Source organism: Rhinolophus sinicus, chromosome 17 (genome assembly GCF_057876585.1).
Source record: "Rhinolophus sinicus isolate RSI-liver-muscle chromosome 17, RSI-T2T, whole genome shotgun sequence".
Lineage (NCBI taxonomy): Eukaryota > Metazoa > Chordata > Mammalia > Chiroptera > Rhinolophidae > Rhinolophus > Rhinolophus sinicus.
The window spans coordinates 29292394-29312603 of NC_142517.1; the positions used below are offsets into that span (position 1 = coordinate 29292394).

At 43.7% G+C, this 20210-nt stretch overlaps 1 protein-coding gene across 7 annotated transcripts in view; it reads left to right on the forward strand.

Moving 5' to 3' along the window:
• Nucleotides 1-20210, forward strand: part of SCHIP1 (schwannomin interacting protein 1) — a 670730-nt gene that overhangs the window by 557953 nt on the left and 92567 nt on the right. For all 7 annotated transcript variants that reach the window (XM_019731976.3, XM_074327035.2, XM_019731977.3 and 4 more), the window contains one exon: nucleotides 1-699. In XM_019731976.3, coding sequence (XP_019587535.3) covers nucleotides 1-699 — 699 coding nt within the window. The remainder of the gene's footprint in view (nucleotides 700-20210) is intronic.

A 20210-nucleotide genomic window follows, 5' to 3' on the forward strand; every position in this document is an offset into this window, starting at 1 on the left:
GATTACCGAGAGGATGGGATGGATCTAGGCAGTGACGCCGGCAGCAGCAGCAGCAGCAGCCGCGCCAGTTCGCAGTCCAACTCCACCAAAGTGACCCCTTGCTCCGAGTGCAAATCCTCGTCGTCGCCGGGGGGCAGCCTGGACTTGGTGTCTGCCCTGGAGGACTATGAGGAGCCCTTCCCGGTCTACCAGAAGAAGGTGATTGATGAGTGGGCGCCGGAGGAGGACGGCGAGGAGGAGGAAGAGGAGAACGAGCGCGACGAGCGAGGGTACCGGGATGACCGCTGTCCGGCCCGGGAGCCGGGGGACGTGAGCGCCAGGACCCGCAGCGGCGGCGGCGGCGGGGGTAGAGGGGCCACCACCGCCATGCCGCCCCCAGTGCCCAACGGCAACGTCCACCCGCACGACCCCCAGGACCTCAGGCACAATGGCAACGTGGTGGTGGCCGGATGGCCGAGCAGTTCTCGGGGCCCTTGCCGGGCGGCCCAGAAGCCCCAGCCAGCGGGGGTTCGGCGCGGCAGCCGGGGCCCGGCGGCTGGGGGCCTCTGCCTTCAGCCCACGGACGGCGGGACGTGCGTCCCGGAGGAGCCCCCAATGCCCCCAATGGACTGGGAGGCGCTGGAGAAGCATCTGGCTGGGTTGCAGTTCCGGGAGCAGGAGGTACGGAACCAAGGCCAGACGAGGACCAACTCCACCTCCGTAAGTTGGCCTGGGTGCGTGCCCACGCGCGCACACACGCGTACACAGCCCGCGCACACTCCGCACGCGGCCCCATTCATCCGTCCCCGAGGCTGGGGGCCGGGCGGGGGGAGAGCCTGCCTGCTGCTCCCCAGGGGTACGGTTGCTCTAGCTGTCTGGGTTTGCTGGTTGGGCGGAGTGGAGGGAGGGGCAGCCAGAGGGCAGCGGAAAGTCGGGTTAGTGGAACCGGCGACTCATTTTAATGGAATTACTTAGGGAGACGACGTTGTGAGTCACTTGCCTGAAAATAAATCCGGGGAGATTTTGGCACCGAAGCCAGTGCCTGCGGGTGGTATTTCAAGTCGTAATAGTTGTGGCTTTGTCAACCGTGGCGGGTCTCCGTTGCCACTGCTGTCTCGCCCATGTATAGGCTGTCCCCGTGCACACGCACACACTCGCCGGCCCACACCTCTGGTTTGGCAGCAGGGCTTGTTCCTTCTCGCGTCTTAGCGGATGCTCCTGTGTTTGAATGGGTCACCGCCTTCCTCTAAGACTTTTCTCCTTTCGGAAACCGGGCCTATTGTTGACCTGGGGGAAAGGAGTGAATTATGACTTAACCTGCTAGGATGACGGAGGGGAGCCAGCCTCCGTCTCCGACTCACTCCTCCTCCGATGAATCCCCCTTGTTGTGATAAGGAGCCTCTTGCACTTCCTCACCGGAGGTCACTGCCTTCACGCAGGAAATCCTGAGAGGAGGGAGTGCTGGAGTGGGAAAGGGAAGGAAAGAGGGCTGCATCTTTAATGACGCGCCCTGGCAGGTTCATACTTGTCTCAATATATTTTTTTTGACTCTGAGAGGAGAGCAGATAAATGACGTGAAAGAAAGCATCATGAATGTAGCTCTCCTGTTTATCACCTTTTTGAGGTAAAGCAACAGTTGTAATTTGAAATCATTAATGATTTCCTAAATGGGGCTGAAGGGCAGGGTTTCCATGTGCTGCTTTCTGTGTGTGGCAGCTGTGTGGCAGTGTGGGGAAGTGCTGGCTTGCGGGTGTCATTTTTCGGCTCCAGGGCCCTGGGGCTACTGGAAATTGGGTGCGTGCACTTCTGACTTCAGGGGTGAGGATGGTAACTGCGTTTCACGGAGAAATTGGCCCGGTTTCCATCTGTGAGAGCCCTTGGCTGACTGAGCCCACTGGTACTGTTCCTTGAGAAACTACCTATTAAATTAACACACTCGTTTTAATCCTAGCTTTACATGGCCCCTAGCAGACATGGAATCTTTCTATTCCAGCCAATAGATATCTTTTTCCTTGGAACAGAAAACATCCTTTTCCCACTTAGTGTTTGGGAAAAAAAATACCTCATTAAGCTCCTTGGACTTCAACAATAACCTGAAGATAAATGTTTCATTTACTTTTGCACGACATTTATACATTTCAGGAAAATGTGATAATTAGGAATACATGCAAAGTTAGGATGTGATGGTGACATCCAGTATTCAAAAGTTATTAAACAAGGTATTATTGAGCATCCCTGTGTTATATGTTAAATTTGAGGTATGATTCTCAGTGCTGCAGTTACTCACCTGTCTATGTGGAACTGGAATTGTGGTGAGGGGAGGTAGAAATGCAAAATACCCTCTGGATACTTAAAATGTAATAGTTTACTAGCAGCTTCCCCTTCCCCAATACACACACACACACACACACACACACACACACACACACCCTTTCTCTTCTTGTTTTTGTGAAGACTGAATTTTTCCTTCTTGGGCAATCTTGGAAACCAAAGGTATCTCCTCACCTAGTGAACATTGTGCATATTTGGGTTCCTTTCCTCCCCCATACTCACACAAGCCTCCTAAAAATGTCCCCTCTGGGCATTTCCTCTGTAAGTCACACAGAGAAATTTGGGTTCCGTTGCTTTAATGCAAGTGTGTGTAAAGAAAAAAGAAGAGGGGCCAAGTGGACTTTGAGGTTGTTTAATATTGAATTTTTCCATGTTTTGGTTTGTCTTTGAACAAAATTATGAGCCAATGTTAGTTTAAAATAGTGTGTGTGTTTTTCAAAGTATAAGTTACCGATGAAATCACTTTAGTATTTAATAAAGTAGAATGTACTACGTAGTACATTGCAGGTAGTCGTGGTCAGCTTAGCTTTTTAAAACTATGGTTTCGTTTTTAGGTCCCAATGTAAGATTTATTTCTCACTGTGGATCACTGTCATAAAAGTTTGGAAAACACTGACTTAAATCCTGTTTACTTCTGCCTGGAATAAGTGGGTGTATTTTAATCATGAGCACAGAAATTTGGGAACAACGAAGGAGTTGTGTAAAAGAAACAGACTTTCTTGGAGTTGTTCAAATCAAATAATATTTTTGCTACTCTTTAAAAAAATTGTGCATACATACATTTAAATGGGATCACTACGTACTATTGGGAGGGGGGGTATAAAATGAAAAAGAAGGGTAGGTTTTTCTTTCACCTGTGAAGAGAACCACATAAGCTTATTCCCTCCTCAGGGCTTCTGGCCATTCTCTTTCCAAAGCAGGTGTCTGGCTGCTTCTCATCCCAGACTCTACTCAGCTCTCACCTCCACAGAGAGGCTGGCCCCACCACACTCCTTACGGTACAGGAAGACACTCTCCCCCTACTCAGGACTCCCCGGGTGTTTTCTTAGTGCTTATCGCTCCCTGACATGATCTTGTTTCCTTCTCTTTCATTTTTAGCCTCTCTAGAATCTAATTAGAGTGCAGGAGTCTTGCCTGTCATTTAATTGCTGTAACCTAGTGTCGGCAACAGTCCCTGGGATGTAATAGGTTCTCAAATGTCCAAGGAATGATCAATGAATGACCCACACACCACAGAGCTAAGCCAACCCTCTCATTTTACAATTGAGGAAACTGAGGCCCAGAGTGCAGTGATTGACCTAAGGTCCCAAAGAGAAACTTAGGAAGGGGTTTTATTCTTTCTGCTGACACCAGACTAGATTTTCTTTCTCCTATTTTAATGCTCAAAATAATTTGAAATCAAAGGAAAGAGCCCCCACCTCCCTGAAATAACTTAAAAAGCGTTTCCCAATCATTAGTCCTTTTTTTGTACGTCCTTAGTATTAAGGTCAGAAGTAAACTAGAAAGTAATCAAAATTCCATTACGTACAAGTCTCTTCTCTTTGACAGTGTTTGGTTTTGGTTTGTTTTAATGGAGTAACTTTGAGTTCTGCAGAGCAAAACCATGATAGAATTCAGGTCTTCTCACTCCATATCCGGGTCTCCTTTCTTCTCTCAGCTGCAGCAATACGCTCAAAAGGAGGCAGTGAGGTCTCAAAAATACATGGACAATCAGTTTTCCCTCACCCAGGGAAGATTTAGAGGCAAATTTAAAAACCACAAAAACCCACAATGTTTTGGTGGGATGTAAAACCTAGAGCTGAACTTTCTTGAAGGGTGTGAGCAGCCAATCTCTCCCTTGGTGCCAGGCGCCAGCGACAGGGTGAGCTTGGATGCTGCCAGGAACTGTCAGTGTCAGAGCACAGAGGTGCCTGAGGAGTTCTAAAGGGAACACTTTGGTGACCTAACTTCCTGCTGTCTTCTCAGGGCTGGCTGCTCCGAGGCAAATCTGCGTCATCTCAGGCAGCCCAGACCCCTCCTCCACGTCCCAACCCCTCATCTTCAAGTCAGAGCCTGAGGGCAGCAAGGTTACTTACTGCACTGCCTATTCCCCAGTAGCTCCACTGTGCCTGGCACCAATGCCTGGCACAGGATGGGAGGCAGACCCAGAAGTGCCCCTTCCAGTTCGCCAGCCCCTGCTCATCTGGTACCCATGTGTTTCTCACTGTCTTGCCCTGGTGTGTCCTGCGTCACCTCAGGTGTGTGAAGGCTCAAGGGCCACACACAGTTAAAGAGGAAAGAACAGTCCAGGGTATTGGGTGCTTTTGATGTCAGATTTAGAACCAAAGTGGCAAGTTTAAAGGAGTCCTGTTCCCCTGCGTTTGTATTCATCCCAAAGTCTCCTCTCCCTGCCTCCTCTGACTGGTGGACTGGCTTGGACAATCCTGAGGGAAACCTGGACCTTCTTTTCAGGTTTCTCTTTTCCCCTGCTTCTCCAGGACTGCTGTCACAGCATCACTGTTTCTGCCTGCTCAAGGGACTCCCCCACACATCACCAAGTGGGGTGGGGGTGCCCACTGCCTCAATGCACAGCTCTTCCTAAATGGAGTATAATTTCACTTCTTTTTCTCAGTGGTCTATCCATGAGGTTTTCTCTCCTTCAGTGTCTGTGATCCTCGATGTTTAGCCTATTCTGCCTCTGGAAACACATTCCCATTTTTTCTCTCACTTCTCCCTCCTTTTGATTCTTTTGGTTTTTAATAGCTCTATTGAGGTAGAATTGAGATATAAACAACTGCACATATTTAAAGTGTGCAATCCGATGAGTTTTGACATATGTGTATACCTGTGAAACCACCGCCAAAATCAAGATAATGAACATTATCTCTCACCCCCAGAAGTATTCTTGTGCCCCTTTGTAATCCCCCCAGTCCTGTCCCTTGACAGCTACTGGTCTTATTTCTATCACTGTAGGTTAGCTTGCGTTTTCTAAAGTGAATGTAAGTGGAATCGTATAATACATACTCAGTTTTTGTTTGGCTTCTTTCACTTATGTAATTATTTTGTGATTCATCTGTGTTGCCGTGTGTCTTAATAGCTCACTCCTTTCTATTGCTAGCGTTCCATTTTATGGACATACCCTGTTACCCTGTTGATGGACATTTGGGTTGTTTCTAGTTTTTGTCTATTACAAATAAAAGTGCTATTCACATATAAGTCTTGGTAGAGACATAGTCTTTCATTTCTCTTGGGTAAATACCTAGGAGTGGAATGGCTGGGTCATGTGATAGGTGTGTATTTAACTGTTTAAGAAGTTGCCTGTTTTCCAAAGAAATTGTACCGTTTTACTATTGCCATGATTCTTAATGGAGTCACTGTAACCTTGGCTTGCTCTCCCACCAGTTGCTCTATTCCATCTGTGTTTTGGGGGACTTTTTGGTCATCTCTCTTCAGGTAACTGAAATGACTGTTCCCCTCTCTCTTAAAACAATAAGAAAGCACTGGGATTACGTTTTACATTCAATCAAAGTCATTCCACCCATTGTTCAGAAATGAAAGGATTCATTTTTTAATTAGAGAAGAGTTCTAGTTGTAGACCCAACACATTTTAATTGCAGTTTTATTATTTTTAGTGACTGTGACAGGTGCATTTCCCCCCCTTTAATGAGAAGATAAGAAAAAATTTAATTGACACGTTAATTGAAAGCACAGTCTCTTGATGAAGTTACTTCCAAAGTACTTGAAAATAATTTGTCTTTTTATTTGTTTGCACTATTAACTAGTAACAAACGTTAAATTACCTACATTTCGTCCTAGAATAGTGCTAATTGCAGGTTATTTTCAGTGTATTATTCTGTAAGCATTACAGCCCAGTTATTCCTTCCACGTCAGTGACACTATTACAGTAGCTTGAATGGCTGAGTAGTTTGTTTCCTTCGTTACTTGGGCTATATTTAAATGACACGAATTCCCATTTTTTTAATAGACTGAATTAAAAGGTCTTTATTACTCTTACAAAAAATAGTAACGTTTATAAGTTTAATAAGTTATGTGATTCAGCAGCCTGGGACACAACCGTGCAAATGTTCTGTGCGGTATGTAGTTATCTCTTTTCCCTGTTAGCGAGCCCTGCATGATTGTGATAAAATCATTTTGTTTTTTCACCACAAGCAGACCTTACCAGGACTAAATGTTTTCTCTGCTTTGATCTTTTACCTTGAAATGTTTAGCCATCTTGCCCTGCTTTTCTAAGTTTTGTTGATTTTTGTTCAAGAGCTGCAAAGGCTTCTCCATCCATTAGCATATACTCAGGATTTTAAAGAAAAAGGGTTGGGTTTACAAACAAAATAGGTCACAGGTAAACTACAAGTTCTGGGGCGGTGTGTGTAGTTAAGCTCCCGTCTGATGGTTCATCCTATCGTGGAACCCTTACCTTTCGAAAATGGTATAGTTGGATTAAAGGAAACCTCGGCCTACCAGTTGGTTTGTACATAGTGGTTGTTTAACACATCCTAAGGAAAAATGTCAGGGTGCGTCTCTGAAAAGCGGGTGCAGGTATTCTCATCACACATTTGTTGCGCTCCTTAACTTTCTCACAACCGACATCCTGTCACCTTCCTCCATTCTTTTCTGGCTCTGCCTGCATTTTCAACTCCAGGCCCTTTACCTGGCATTCCTTATTACTTCACTCTTGGGAAGGCCTAGCTTGAGCCTGTTGCTTAGTAGCAGGTCCAGATGCTGCTGCTGTCATCCACTAAACTGCCCAGCACTTGCTTCTCCAAGGTCTGCTCTGATTCAGAGCCCCCACCTCTTTGGAGAAACTATACCATCTCAGCTCTGAACAAGTTCTCTTCTGAACTTCTGTTCCATTTGTGTACCACCTCCTCATAACTCGGTTTTAAAAGTCTTTCTAGTTTTGAGTGCTTTCATGTTCATTATCACATTTGATCCTCGTGACACCTGTAAATTGGACAAGGCAGTTATTATTCCCATTTTAGAGATGAGAAAACTGAGGCCCAGCAAGGTTCAGGGATTTGCTGAAAGTCTCATGCCTGACAAAACTCAGATCAGACCTGTCAATTTCTGGCTCTGGTTCCAGGCTTTTCCTGTGGCATTGTCTTATATTCTAGGTTACCTTTTCATGGGTATGTTTCTTATCTACCTTCTTCCCCAAACACATACATAATACAGACTCAGGCATTTCCTGAGGATTAGACATTCGATGAATGCTTATCTGGTTTGTTAATGTATTTTGTCACCCTTTAGTTTTAAATTTACTCAGAGCTGCTATAATATGAGCTTTCTTATACATACTTATAAATAGTAATTCCAGGTCCTTTTTTAAAAGCTTATCTAAAGTTTGTAACATTACATTTTCATTTTAAAATAGAAATTTGTTTTTACCCCTGGACCTTTGCCTTTGAAGACATGAATGGTTTTGTTTTCTTATGTTTAAAATTCCTTCCTAAATATTTTAACCAAAAGGGCTTTTGCAAATGTTTTTCTTTAGCTGCTTTATGCTCCTTGAGCTGTTAGAACAGATGAAGCTTTATACTGTCAGTGACTGGGAGATTATTTTGCATACAACTTGTGTAAAACTTCAAGTGTCAATTACAAAATTGAGCATGAGTAGAAAAGTAGTAGGATTTTAAAGATAGAAAGGATCTGAGAGGTCATCTCATCAAACCCTCACCGTTTTCAAAGGAGGAAACGGGTCTTATGGAGATGAAACATCTTCACCCAACTTCCTCGGCCCAGGCCTCATTCAGCCTAAGTCACCGGACTCTCAATTCCCACTTTCAATGAGCTCCGCCCTCCTTCAGCTAATGCCACCTTCTTTTTACAAAAGTATTTTCAAAACTCAATTTGGAGGACAGATCCATTCTCATCTTCAAGACTGGAAATGGATTCACTTGATTGAAAAGTTTTCAATTTATTGTTCTTTTTCTTTTTAAAAAAACCCATGTTGTCTCGGGCAATTATAAATTGCTTTCTTCCATTCATATGTCAACTCATCACTGTGTGTATTTTTACCAACAGAACAGTGCTCTCCCTGGGTTGACAGGGCTCATCACTAATGTTTCTTGTCAGGTTCAGGATAGTTGTAGTTATCGCTCCCCTTCATTTACCACGTCTCATCCAATCTGGAATAGCCTTCATTTTTTCAATTGCTCTTGGTTTGTTTGCTTTGTTCTTTCTGTCTTTCTTTTTTGGCTATTGTTTCACTTTTGTGACTAATTTTGTTATTTTCCTTATATATTTGTTAAATAATTACCTCAAGCATGTTCTACCAATCTTCATTACTTGTCTGTCTCTGTTTTCATTCATGCATATACTCAATTTGATTCTCTACACTGGACTTGTTTTTCAACACCTGTGTCATTTTAGGTTATTCCCTTTTTTTTTTCCTACTCTCGTGATATTTTCTCCTTCATAAAGTGTATATAACTCAAAAGGTGGTAGTTAGGCTAGAAAATACCCAGGTAGAAATAGAAATGAATTCTGTCAGTGTTTGTTCAACCCCGGTTGATGGTTTTCCAAAAGTACATGTAAAGTATTTTTCAGTTACGTCTAACTGATGTGAGGCTGTAGTAAAGCAAAGCTTATTGGAGATGAAAAGAGTTATCAGTTTTCTTCAGTCTGGTTTGTATATCTGATTTTTCTAATAATTGCTACTTGTATCTGTATGTTTTACTGATACCCCAACAGCTCCACCCAAATATTTTATATTTATTTGTAGTTAAATGACCTTTTTTGGTATATCCATCATCAGCAATGTCATGTTCATCTTTTAATCCCTTCCATTTCTCAGTCTCTTCTTAGTATTTATGGTTCATGAAAGTGATGGTGAATCTCTCTTCCTTGGGATGTTAGCATAGGATGCCAAAAAAAAAACACACTTCATTTTTTTATAGATTACAAGAAGCAATGCATTAGTCAGCAGCTGATTTCTTCAAATTCATCAATTGCAGAGGGTTTTATTGCCTATATCCTAATAGAGATGATTGACCCTTCAAAACTCTTCCTTGTAGAAATGTCTTAATTATTCATAGAGTTCTCTTTTACAAAGTGCTACAAAAAGCTTCTAAGAAGAAAGTTTGTGTGTTGGGCTTTTCCAGGTGTCACTCCATTTGCCCGGGGGACGGGGCTTGTTTTCAGGCTGCTTGAGGAAGGGCAGAGAACACAGTAGCATCTCTGCACCCTCACAGCCCGGCCTCCAGGCAGCAGATGGTCTGTCCACACTTGTGTTGGCACACGCCAGCTGATCGGTCATGCTATTACCCCTCAGAAGCACACACCATTGTTCCTTCCTCTAGCATCCCCTCACGGTGGTCCACAGCCTGCATCTGTTTCTTTTTCCACTCCTGTGCCGGTTTACCTGTGTGTGTAGAGGACCAATTCAAAGTCCATAAGAAAGTGGCTCATCTGGTACTGGGCACCTCTAGTGGTCAGGGCCCCTGCCCAGGGTCCGCGACTGACTGCTTGGTGATGGAGAGATGAGGACAGGTACTCTCCCTGGCCAGCTAGCGGTGGCCAGAGTCTACTTGCTCACAAACAGGTGGTACATGCCCAGGACAAAACAACAGGTAGGTTGTGGCAGCTACTAAACTAATATAACTTGATTCTGCTTCCTTCTTGGTTTGCCATATATGGAAAGAACTTAGCTGTCTAAAAGAGTTTAAAAAGAATGAGGTAATTTCCTCATAATTCCTAAGATCTCCAGCAGTGTTGTAAATTTAGATTTCAGGTTAGAACGTTAAAAAATAAAAACAAAACCAAAAAAGCTGTCGTGTTATGAAATGCTGGGGCATTTTCAATGTCCAGTCCAACAGCATAATAGCTTGTATCCCTTTCTCCCTGCCCAAAGAAAGAGGAGCGTTAAACTTATTTCCAAACTAAGAAGGACCTGGCCCTGGGGTTCTTCTTAGAAAAGAATTTAAAGGCTAATTTCTACTCTTCTATAAAAAGAACATGTTTTCAAATAGTTTCAAAACCAATTTAGCCTTCTGTTTTTCTCCTCATGGCACCAGTAGCTAAAAATGATGCCACTTATGAACATTACAACTTTTTTTCTTTATGCAATCTTACATAATTTTTGGTCCACTTTGGCCTGGTCTGATGTTTTAGTAGAAGCCACTGATTCTTAAGTTCTCTGTCCTTTTCATTACAGAAAATTGGTTCTGTAAGGAGTAAGAGAGAAGACCACTGGGATTTTATGTTTGAATACTTACATTATGTAACCAGTGCTCGCCAGTTAGAGTGGTTGCCCAGACGACGGCGGCCCCACAGTCGGACACACATAGCCCTTAAAGTAAGACCTCATTCCAGAAGGACAACTCTAGGCAGCAGAAATTTAAAAATTTTTTGAATGCCTACTCTACTGTAGGATGGTGGTTTGCATATGAGATTTATTTTTCTTGTGTTTCTTTCGGAAATGCTCAACAAAGCAAATGGATGATTGTTGTGCTTGTACTAACGCATGAGTAAGACCCTACAAAGAGTCCAGTGCCCTGGAAGCCCAAGTAAAACTCTCTTTTAGTAGTAAACAATCACGCTGGGAATCAGAATACAAGAGGTGGAAGGATGGCAATCCCAGATGCTTCCAGAGGCCACGTAGATAAATAATGAGAGCAGTGGGTCAGAGGGGAGCAGGACTCGGGTGACCTGGAGGGTGTGTCCCTGGATAAAGGACAGCTGTTCTTCTGTACTGGCAGACTTGTTGCCATGTGAGGAGAAGCCCAAGACCCAGGCCAGGTTTTTATGAGGAATATCTTGAATATGAAATGTTGGCAAGTAACTAAATAAACACATAATTTGATGGGGCTAAACAAACAGGTCTGTGGTTCAAAATAAGGCCTCTGGGCCACCAGTTTCCCACCCCACACCTAACCCAACCTCCTCATTTTACAGATAGGAAAACGGAGACCCAAAGAGGTTAAATGACTTGTGTGGAGTGGGGCCGAGGTGGGGCGAGGTGGGGGTGGCTTGTTGCGAGGTCTGGTGAGATTCTAGAAATAAGAGATCCCAAGGAAGAGAACTCATGCAGGGGTGTTCTTATTTATTGACACCAGATTCAGACTTTTTTCCTTCCTTTCAGTGCTTAAAATAATTTGAAACAATAATATCCAGGGGGAAAAATAAGAGATACCTTGTACACCTTACTCTATTTCACTTAATTTTTATATACATGCCATTACTTAGAATTTGCTTTTCTCTTTCATCTTCAAAGCAGTTTAAAAATTGGTTTGTAATTTGGAATCAAGTAAATGTATCATGATTTATTTTTCATTATTTATGAATAATGAAAAGGGAGGTATTTTTAAGAACAGGTCATCTTACACACACACGCATGCACACACACACACACGCACACACACACACACACTGCATTGATATGTAGCCTCAGTTCTTGTATCTGCAGAAACTCATCTGGGAACATTTAATTCCAAGGGGTGGTAGTAGGGGGAGTTTTGATAAAAAAATTTCTTATTGTTATGTAGAACCTAATGAAACTTTAAGATTGCTGAATTATATTGAGATTTTATTTAATTGTAGCTGTTACTACATAATACTGAGGACGACCCGTTGAAAGTATAGCGGTTGGGAAGTTATTTTTTTCTTCTTTAGAACTTCTGGCTGTAAATACAAAGTTAGCATAGATTTCATACAACCAAGTTTGGTGTGTGTATTCATTTTCCTTTAGAAAAATAGGGAACATTGTTCACTTCACTTCAAAAAAAAAAAAAAGCGTTTTATTTTGGAATATCTTTAGATTTACTGAGAAGTTGCAAAGCTGTTACAGAAATTTCCCAAACATCCTTCACCAGCTTCCCCTCATGTGGTACATTTGTCAAAACTAAGACATGAACATTGGCACAATGTTATTGCCCAAACTACATGCTTTATTTGGATTTATATTAGCTTTTAAAATTAAAAAGGTTGTATGAATACTATTGAACAAAGGTAGTAAGTAATATATCCTTGTAGACTGTGGCTTGAGGAGAGAGGAGAGTTAGGTTTCTCCATATTCTCCATTACATCCCCACAAAATCATCCAAACAAACATAAAATCTAGCAAAATTTCCGCTAGTGAGTTTGCTTTGTCAATGCATTTTGAAGACAAGTCTCCTAGCCCCTCTCCGAGTCCAGGGGCCTTCCCTCACTCCCTCCTGTGTGGAAACTGCAGCTACCGCTGTGGGGGAAAGTGTCTGTAGAGAAGGGGCAGAAGAGAGTGGCAGGTGAAGAGAGAAACACAGGCACACATGCCTGTAGAGGGTGCAACTCCTCCAATCAGGAAGGCAGGAGTGAGGGGGCTGTGTTGTGAGCTCCCAAGTGTAGAAATAAACTATATGCTTGCCCACACTCGGATTTCCTGGGGACTGTGGACAGCTGCAAGTTGTCATCGTCCTTTGGAATGCTGTTTGGTTCGCCAACATCAAAATCTTTTGTTGTTGTTGTTTTTTAATTTTATTAGTTTCAGGTGCACAAGACAAAGCAATACTTAGACGTTTATCATTTATATCCCTCACACTGTGTGAACCCCCCTCCTCCCATCCACTATCCCTCTGACATCGCACAGAGCCATTACATTTCCACTGTCTCTATTCCTAATGCTGTACTCCGCTTCCTGTAACCATATACATATATATATATATATATACATATATGTGTGTGTATATATATATATATATATATATATATATATATATATATATATATAATTATAGTTGGCATTCATTATTGTTCAGCTTTAGGTGTACAGTGCAGAGATCAGGCATCTACATCATCCCTGAGGTGGTCTCCCAAATGGGACACGTGTCCATCGGATACCCTACAAAATCTTTACATTATTGATTACGTTCCCCAAATTAATTTTCAAAACCCCATGGCCATCTTGTGGTTACCGACTATTTTCTAAACCCCTCACCTTGCCCCTTATCCCCCCCCCCCCCCGCCCATCTAGCAACTGTTGTTTGTTTTTTAACTAGGGAGCAACTTTTCAGCTTAGGAACTTGTTTCTTTCGAGTAAGATTGTTGGTGGGATTGCAAAAGCTCTGTGAGTGTGTGGTATGAAAATTGCGACAGAAGGAAGTACATTACAGTTGACTACACAGAGCTGTAAGTGACCTGGGGGACAAACACCACTCGAGATGGAAGATGTGTGCTGTCATGAGGAACACGTTTGGGAGATTTCATAGCTTTGAGACTCTTGCAGGAGTGGAAAGGGAAAGGAAACTGGCATATCAGAATGTTCGATATTTGTTGACTGAATGAGTGATCTGAATTTAAAAAACTAAACTCTTAGTAGACACCAGGCATAGTTTTGTCAGCAACAGAAGGATGTCTCATGACTCACGTGAATTCTCATAAAGAGGGTTTCCTGGTTACTCGTTCTCTGCCTTTGGATGGCCTGGTTTGGCTGACAGGATCAGTGATTTCTACTTAGGCCTTGTAAAAATTTCCTAGAATTCTTTTACTAATTACATGTTTAATGTATTGTGGATTATGATACTGCTAACTAAACTTCTTTTTTTTCCAACAAAACCCATGTAATCACATTGAAAACCGTGTACGTGCTTTCTAGACCGAAATGCTTTGAATGACTGCTTCAATTTGTATGGTCTCTTGATGTTTATTAGAGGCTGTGTTTGAGGACAGGACATACAGGTACTACCTACCGCTGTGTTCTTAGCTTCTCCCTCCAATGGTGGGTGTGCGTGGGTTTTGCACCCAGCACAAGTTATCCTTCCTAACAGCTTCCAGGTTCCTTTCAGGGCATGTGACCCCTTTCCCTGCTGTGGGTGAGGTTCCCTGACTCGTGTTCTCAGAACCTCAGCCCCAGATTCTCCCTCCCCTGGCTCTGCCACAGGTGGACGAGCTGCCCCAGGACTTGGAGTCTGTGTAGAGCCCTGGCTGCAAGGCCCTCAGGAGAACTCAGAGGCCCTCGCCGTGGGGGCTGCTGCTCGCCCCTTCGGGGCTTCTGCTTCCCGACCCTCCCCGCCTCCCTGGGTCTCCCCATGTTTCCAGTTCCTGCTCCAGGGTCTATCTCCTGTGGGTTCTGTGAGTTGAAGAAAACCATGTTGGTTTTATTGCTTTCAAATCAGGAACCCTAACTGTTAATAGCAGGCAGTCTTTTGACTTAGGACTCAAGTTCAAACAGGACAGTTGTAGGACCAATATCACTAGAGAGAAGTCTTTAAAGGTTTGTGAGTCTTCGACAGAATCATTGACTGTCAAAGGTGGAATGGACCTTAGAGCTCGTCTGGCCCAATCCCCTGCATTTTACAGGTGAGGAAATAAGCATACAAAGTGGAAGAGACGCTCAAGGTGTCATAAATGGGACATGCCACACCGATATCCTCCACAGAGACCTCATGGCCCAGCTGCCCCGGGCATCTTGTCCACACACCCTCACAGCTGCCCTGTCCCTGTGACCACCGGTACCCACTTTGGGGTGACTAGGCAGAACGAAGGGTGGCATCAGTGGCCTTGGGAAGAATCAAAGCTAATTGGACCACATAAGAATTCCACTTATGGTTGTTGGTGTTAATACCAAGATGCAAACCCTGAGCAGAAGCGTCAGCTGTTCGCTGCAGCCTCAGGCACTGTTACTCCAGTGTCCTCTGATGCCCGTCCAGACGTGTCCTTTTGTTTCAGCCAAGATTCGCTCTAAGGAAGTGGTTATCAAAAGCCTCTGAAATCAGGTGGACCTGGCCCAGATTAGTAGTACTGGCCTCCTTTTTTATTTTTGGGATAGAAACAACTAGTATTATGGTATAAATCTTGTGTTTTTAATGTAAATTGAAGATTGTCTTCTAACCATTCCTTATTTTATAGAAACTGTGTTTTTATGTAGTCTAAGAGTGCTGAGTAGTCTCTGATTTTTGAAAGGGGAAACTTCCTGAATTGACTTTCGAGCCAGAGCTGTATTTTAAAATTGGTCATGTGAAGCTTTTTAGCAAAGTCGCCGAAGTCCACAAAGTGATGTCTGCCAAGAGTGTCCTCAGTATACGTCATCATTTTTCTTCAGAGCGTGATTCAGTCAGTGACCGTCTGTGGAATGCCTGTCACGTGTGAGGTATGAGCAGGGGCTCATGTAGTGCTGTCACACCCTAAAGCTTCTTGCCCTCGTGGAGCTTGCCGTCGAGTGGAGGAGCTGACAGAAGTGGAGGAGCCCACGCGACAGGTGCTGCCAAACAGGGCCGTGAGGCTGTGAGCCCTGGAGCAACAGGCCCAAACCCTGTCCAATGAGCACCTCAGCGGTTACGTGCCGAGGGCCTGCTGCGGGACGGCACGGAGCTGCTGCTTGGCACTTCCCGTGCCCAGTGCTCACAGAGGGGCATGCTGGAGGCGCTTACTCCCGGTTTACAGACGAGGACACTGAAGCTGGTGGTGGGATCACTGAGACGGTGCAGGTCTCTCTGGCTCCACGGGCCGTATGCTTGCCACTTGCAGTTAGAAACTACCAAATATGTGGAATTTAGCCTCTGTGACTCATCCCACAGTAACCGCTGATCTTTGCTAAAAGCTATGGCCATATCTGAATATCTATAATCTCTTGATAGATAATAACCCACTCATGCCCACATGCATCTGTCGGAGGATTTTTCATAAATGGAAGTTTACTTAATTAGAAGTTCATTCAATAAATGTGAGGCTTTATGTTTCTTCTCTCGGCTTTGAAGGTCCCCACCACCACATCTGTGTTTACTTCTGATAATCAAATCTGTCCAGTCCATGAAGGCTCAGTCAGAAACTCGCGCTGCAAAAAAAATTTTTTGTTTTGATTAAAAAAATAAACTGGTGGTGCTAACTTTTATCAGTTATGTTAATTTCCGTTGGTTTTATCAAAAATGCATATTTATCATTTCTGCATTCATTTATTCAATACATACTTATTGAGAACCTGCAAAAAAACCAAAAAGAAAGAAAAGAAACAAACTTGCCCTACCTATTGGCTTGAAGGGGTCCTATGATCGTCTCTGATTGAATGCAGACTCAGAGAGATAAAACCACACATTCCCGCTCACTTGACCCCCATTCCTGAGCTGGCTGCTCCTCATAAATTGTTTTATACAGTTGACCCTTGAACAACATGGGTTTGAACTGCTTGGGTGCACACATATGCAAATTTTTTTCATCTTGTAAACAGTCAGCATAAACTTAGTGTCAATAAATACAGTACAGTACTGTAAATGTATTTTCTCTCCCTTACAATTTTCTTAATAACATTTTCTCTAACCTACGTTATTGTAAGAATACAGTGTATAATACATATAACATACAAAATATGTGTTAATCAAGTCTATGCTATCAGTAAGGCTTCCAGTCAACAGTAGGTTATCAGTAGTTAAGTTTTTGGGGATTAAAAAGTTATATGCGGATCTTCAACTGCATGAGAGTTGGCGCCCCTAACCCTCACGTTATTCAAAGGTCACCTGTATACAGAGTGGGACTGTGAGTCCCTGAGGGTACAAGCATCCCTGAACGGATGAGGCAGGCCTCACTTCTTGCTATCAGGTGCTCAGTGCACCTGGAGAGCTTTCCCTCCAGAAGTTCTGGTACCACAATCAACAGTAGCTTCATCTGTGGCACCGTATGTCTAGCAAAAGAGACTGTCACCTGAAGGACCCAGGGAGGACCCAGGTTGGGTCGGGTGAAGCGGAGGGAGCTCAAGCTGTAGCTGAACGCACTACCTTGTGATTTCTTTTTCCACATTCATATACCTCCTTAACAGTCACTTACTCAGTAGAAATGAGGTGCTTGACACTAGGGAGATGAGATAGCTATGACCTCTGTCCAAATGGCATCTTTCTTTTGGTGAGGGAGATGAACATGGAACAGCGTCTCCTCAGTTATTTAATACCCAAGGTAAGGACTGTGAAGGAGAGTTCCGGGAGGCGTAGTGCCTCTCACCTGGCCACCTGCAGAGGCAGCCGCGGGAGGAACGCCGTGCGGACTCCTGTGGAGGATGGACCCTGATGCGAGGTGGGATGGCACGAGCTGCCCAAGCTGAAGGGCCGTGGTGCGGGAGGGGGGGCGTGGTGCAGGATGGAGGCCGTGGGGCAGGATGGAGGCCGTGGGGCAGGATGGAGGCCGTGGGGCAGGATGGAGGCCGTGGTGCAGGAGGAAGGCCGTGGCCCAGGGGGCTCCGTGGCGCGGGAGGGGGGCAGTGGCCCGGGGGTGGGGGGGCCCCGTGGTGCAGGAGGAAGGCCGTGGCACAGGATGGAGTTCGGAAAGGCTGGTGGAAGTCGAGCCAGGAAGAGCCTGACCAAAGCCACTCTCCTGGCAAACATGCCCCAGGCATCTGAGTCTGTACCTCCCTTACGGAACTTCGACCAGTACTCCTGAAAGCCATCTCTTACACAGTACAGTAACCTTGCGATTTTCTTATAGTAAATTTAAAATATTTTCTTATGTTGCAAGGAATTTAATAATAGGCACAATGTTTGCAATGCTGTTTCTTGTACCCAGAGAAGTGGGGTGCTGTGGGGAATGGCACCTTTTAGGGAATTTACTGGAAAGAAGCTATTTGAAGTTAGTAGTAAATTAATACAAAATTTCTCAGACTCCGGGAACTTCTTGGGTTTTTGGTTTAAAGGAGTTGGCATATTTGTGAGTTTTTCTCACCATGTCTACTGGATTCTGTGGACTGGGACTATGTTAAAACAGAGGTCCCAACCTTTATCCTCATGAGCTATTTGCGATTTACCTGAAGCTTTAGGCGTGCTAACCCAGGATGGGGCAGAGGTGTTGAAATGCCAGATGCTGACAGGATCGGAGGCAGAAAATCGGGTATTCTCTAAGGCCAGCCACTTGAGCACCCTGTCCTAGGACGTGCTTTCAGAAACCCCCACACTTTGCAGAAAGGTCCAGGGAGGTTAGAGAAATCCATCCCTTCCCCTACCCATCCCATTTATGATTGGACCAGGAGTCTTCGTTAGGAGCTGAAGGGTAATTACTGTCATTGCAGGACCAATGAATTATACGAGCTGAGGTAAAGCTTAATTCTTTCTGCCACCCACCCTCCACGAAAAGCTGTTGTCTGTCAGATATGTTTTGCGACTTTAAAGTGAAAAATGTTTCCTGCCACACAACATCCAGTTGAGCAAGTCCACACCTGTTCATCTAGTTGTTGGTTAGGAGAAGGAATGAGAGAGAAGAACCGCATGCCTTAGAGCTAAGGTATTTTCAGTACTTATTACTCGATTCACTTCCCAGCACTCAGCTGCACTGCGGTCCTCCTTTCACGTTGACACAGTAAGTAATGCCTGAGCCTTCCCTATGGAGCATCGCAGATCACGTTTAAATGGTGAGAGCGTCTCCAGCTCAGGTGATCAGCTCATTAAAAGAGCCATTTGCTACACAAGCAACACGGAATGTTTTTGTCAGGTTGATGCCTGAGGACTCCCTGTAACGTGTGTATCTCTCATCAGTTTCCATTGCTATTTTCTTTCGACTAATGGTTTCTGTCCCTTTAGTTATCCAGTAGAATAAACGGAAAAGTAAATGGCTATAGTATTGTGCTAGGTCTGAGAAAATTATTTACAAGTCTCTATCAAAAATGTAACTGAAGCAAAAAAAAAAAAAGAAACCTCTGAATTTTCTCCTTAGTATAGCTACTTTGCTGTGTAACCTAGAAACAACTAGGGCTAGCAGTTATGAACTAGACAAGTATTACATGGTTTTTCTCTAACCACCCTTCTCCATTAAAAAAAAAAAAATCGACCAAAAAAAAAAAACAAAAAACGTTTTAGGGTGAATCCAAAGGTTCATAATACTTAAAAAAATTACAATTATGGATTTTATACACCTAGCACTGGCCATACTGCTTAAAATGCTGTATCACAACAGTTGTGTAACTTCTCAGTATGATAGCTTTTCTAAAAAGCATAGCCATGCTTCCAGAAATATAATGAAAGCTTTTTTTTTTCATATTAAAGCCATGTTATTGGGAGATGGTATGTTTTCTTCTCCCTACATAACTGCACAGTGATTAAATATTGACTAAGAGCCAGGAGCTGACAGCCAGCCACCTTACCCTGGTAAATGCTGAGGTGTGAGGTAGAAAGTAAATACAGAGCCATCCCCACAGGGCCATGGTTTTTTGATGAGAAGTGGGGAGAGCAGGCAAGTTGTGAGTTGTACATAAGGTGTCAATTTGAGTGCTACAATAGAAGGATGTAATTTGAAACAAGTAATTCCTTAAAAAGCAACCCATCTGTCCAAAGAAAAATATATTTTCCCAATCAATCTGAATAATAAAGAGGATGTTAGAAGTTTTAACAAAACATCCAAGATACCCACTGAACGCTGCTGCTTGCAGAAACAAAAGAGCTGTCTGTCACTGGGACCGCTTATTCTTGCACAGACAATGATGAGTTGGTTTATATGAAACAAACTGGTTGAAATCATCAGATTTATTTCTGTGATACTCATTTGATTGGTTAATTTCAGTCTGCCTTCTGTAGTTTTGTTGTATGTGTATTTTCTTTTTTGTTGTTGTTTTAAACAGTCTGACTATTTAAAATACCTAATTAGTTGCTTCTCTCTCTAGATGGGGCGGGGGTGGGGGGAATGAGAGATGTTTTTGCTTAGCTTCCCAGAGAAAATAGTTTTCATTCCATTTTTTTCCTGTTAATAAGGTTCATTATAGATCTAATTGTTTTTGTTCTAAGACGTTAAAACTCTGCAGCGAATACTTGGACTTTGTTTCAAAGTAACTCCTTTCTGGGTTGAATGGATATGAGCCTCTACCTAGTCTAACCCTTTTGGTTTGGTTTGGGTTGTGTTTAGCTTCTTTTGTAAACACCAGGAGTTGCTGAGGCACCCTCCCATAACTTTCCAGTCCCTCCCCTATTTACTCCCCACACATTCATACACGCTTGACTCAGGCCTGTATGTTCAGACTCCAGAAGCTA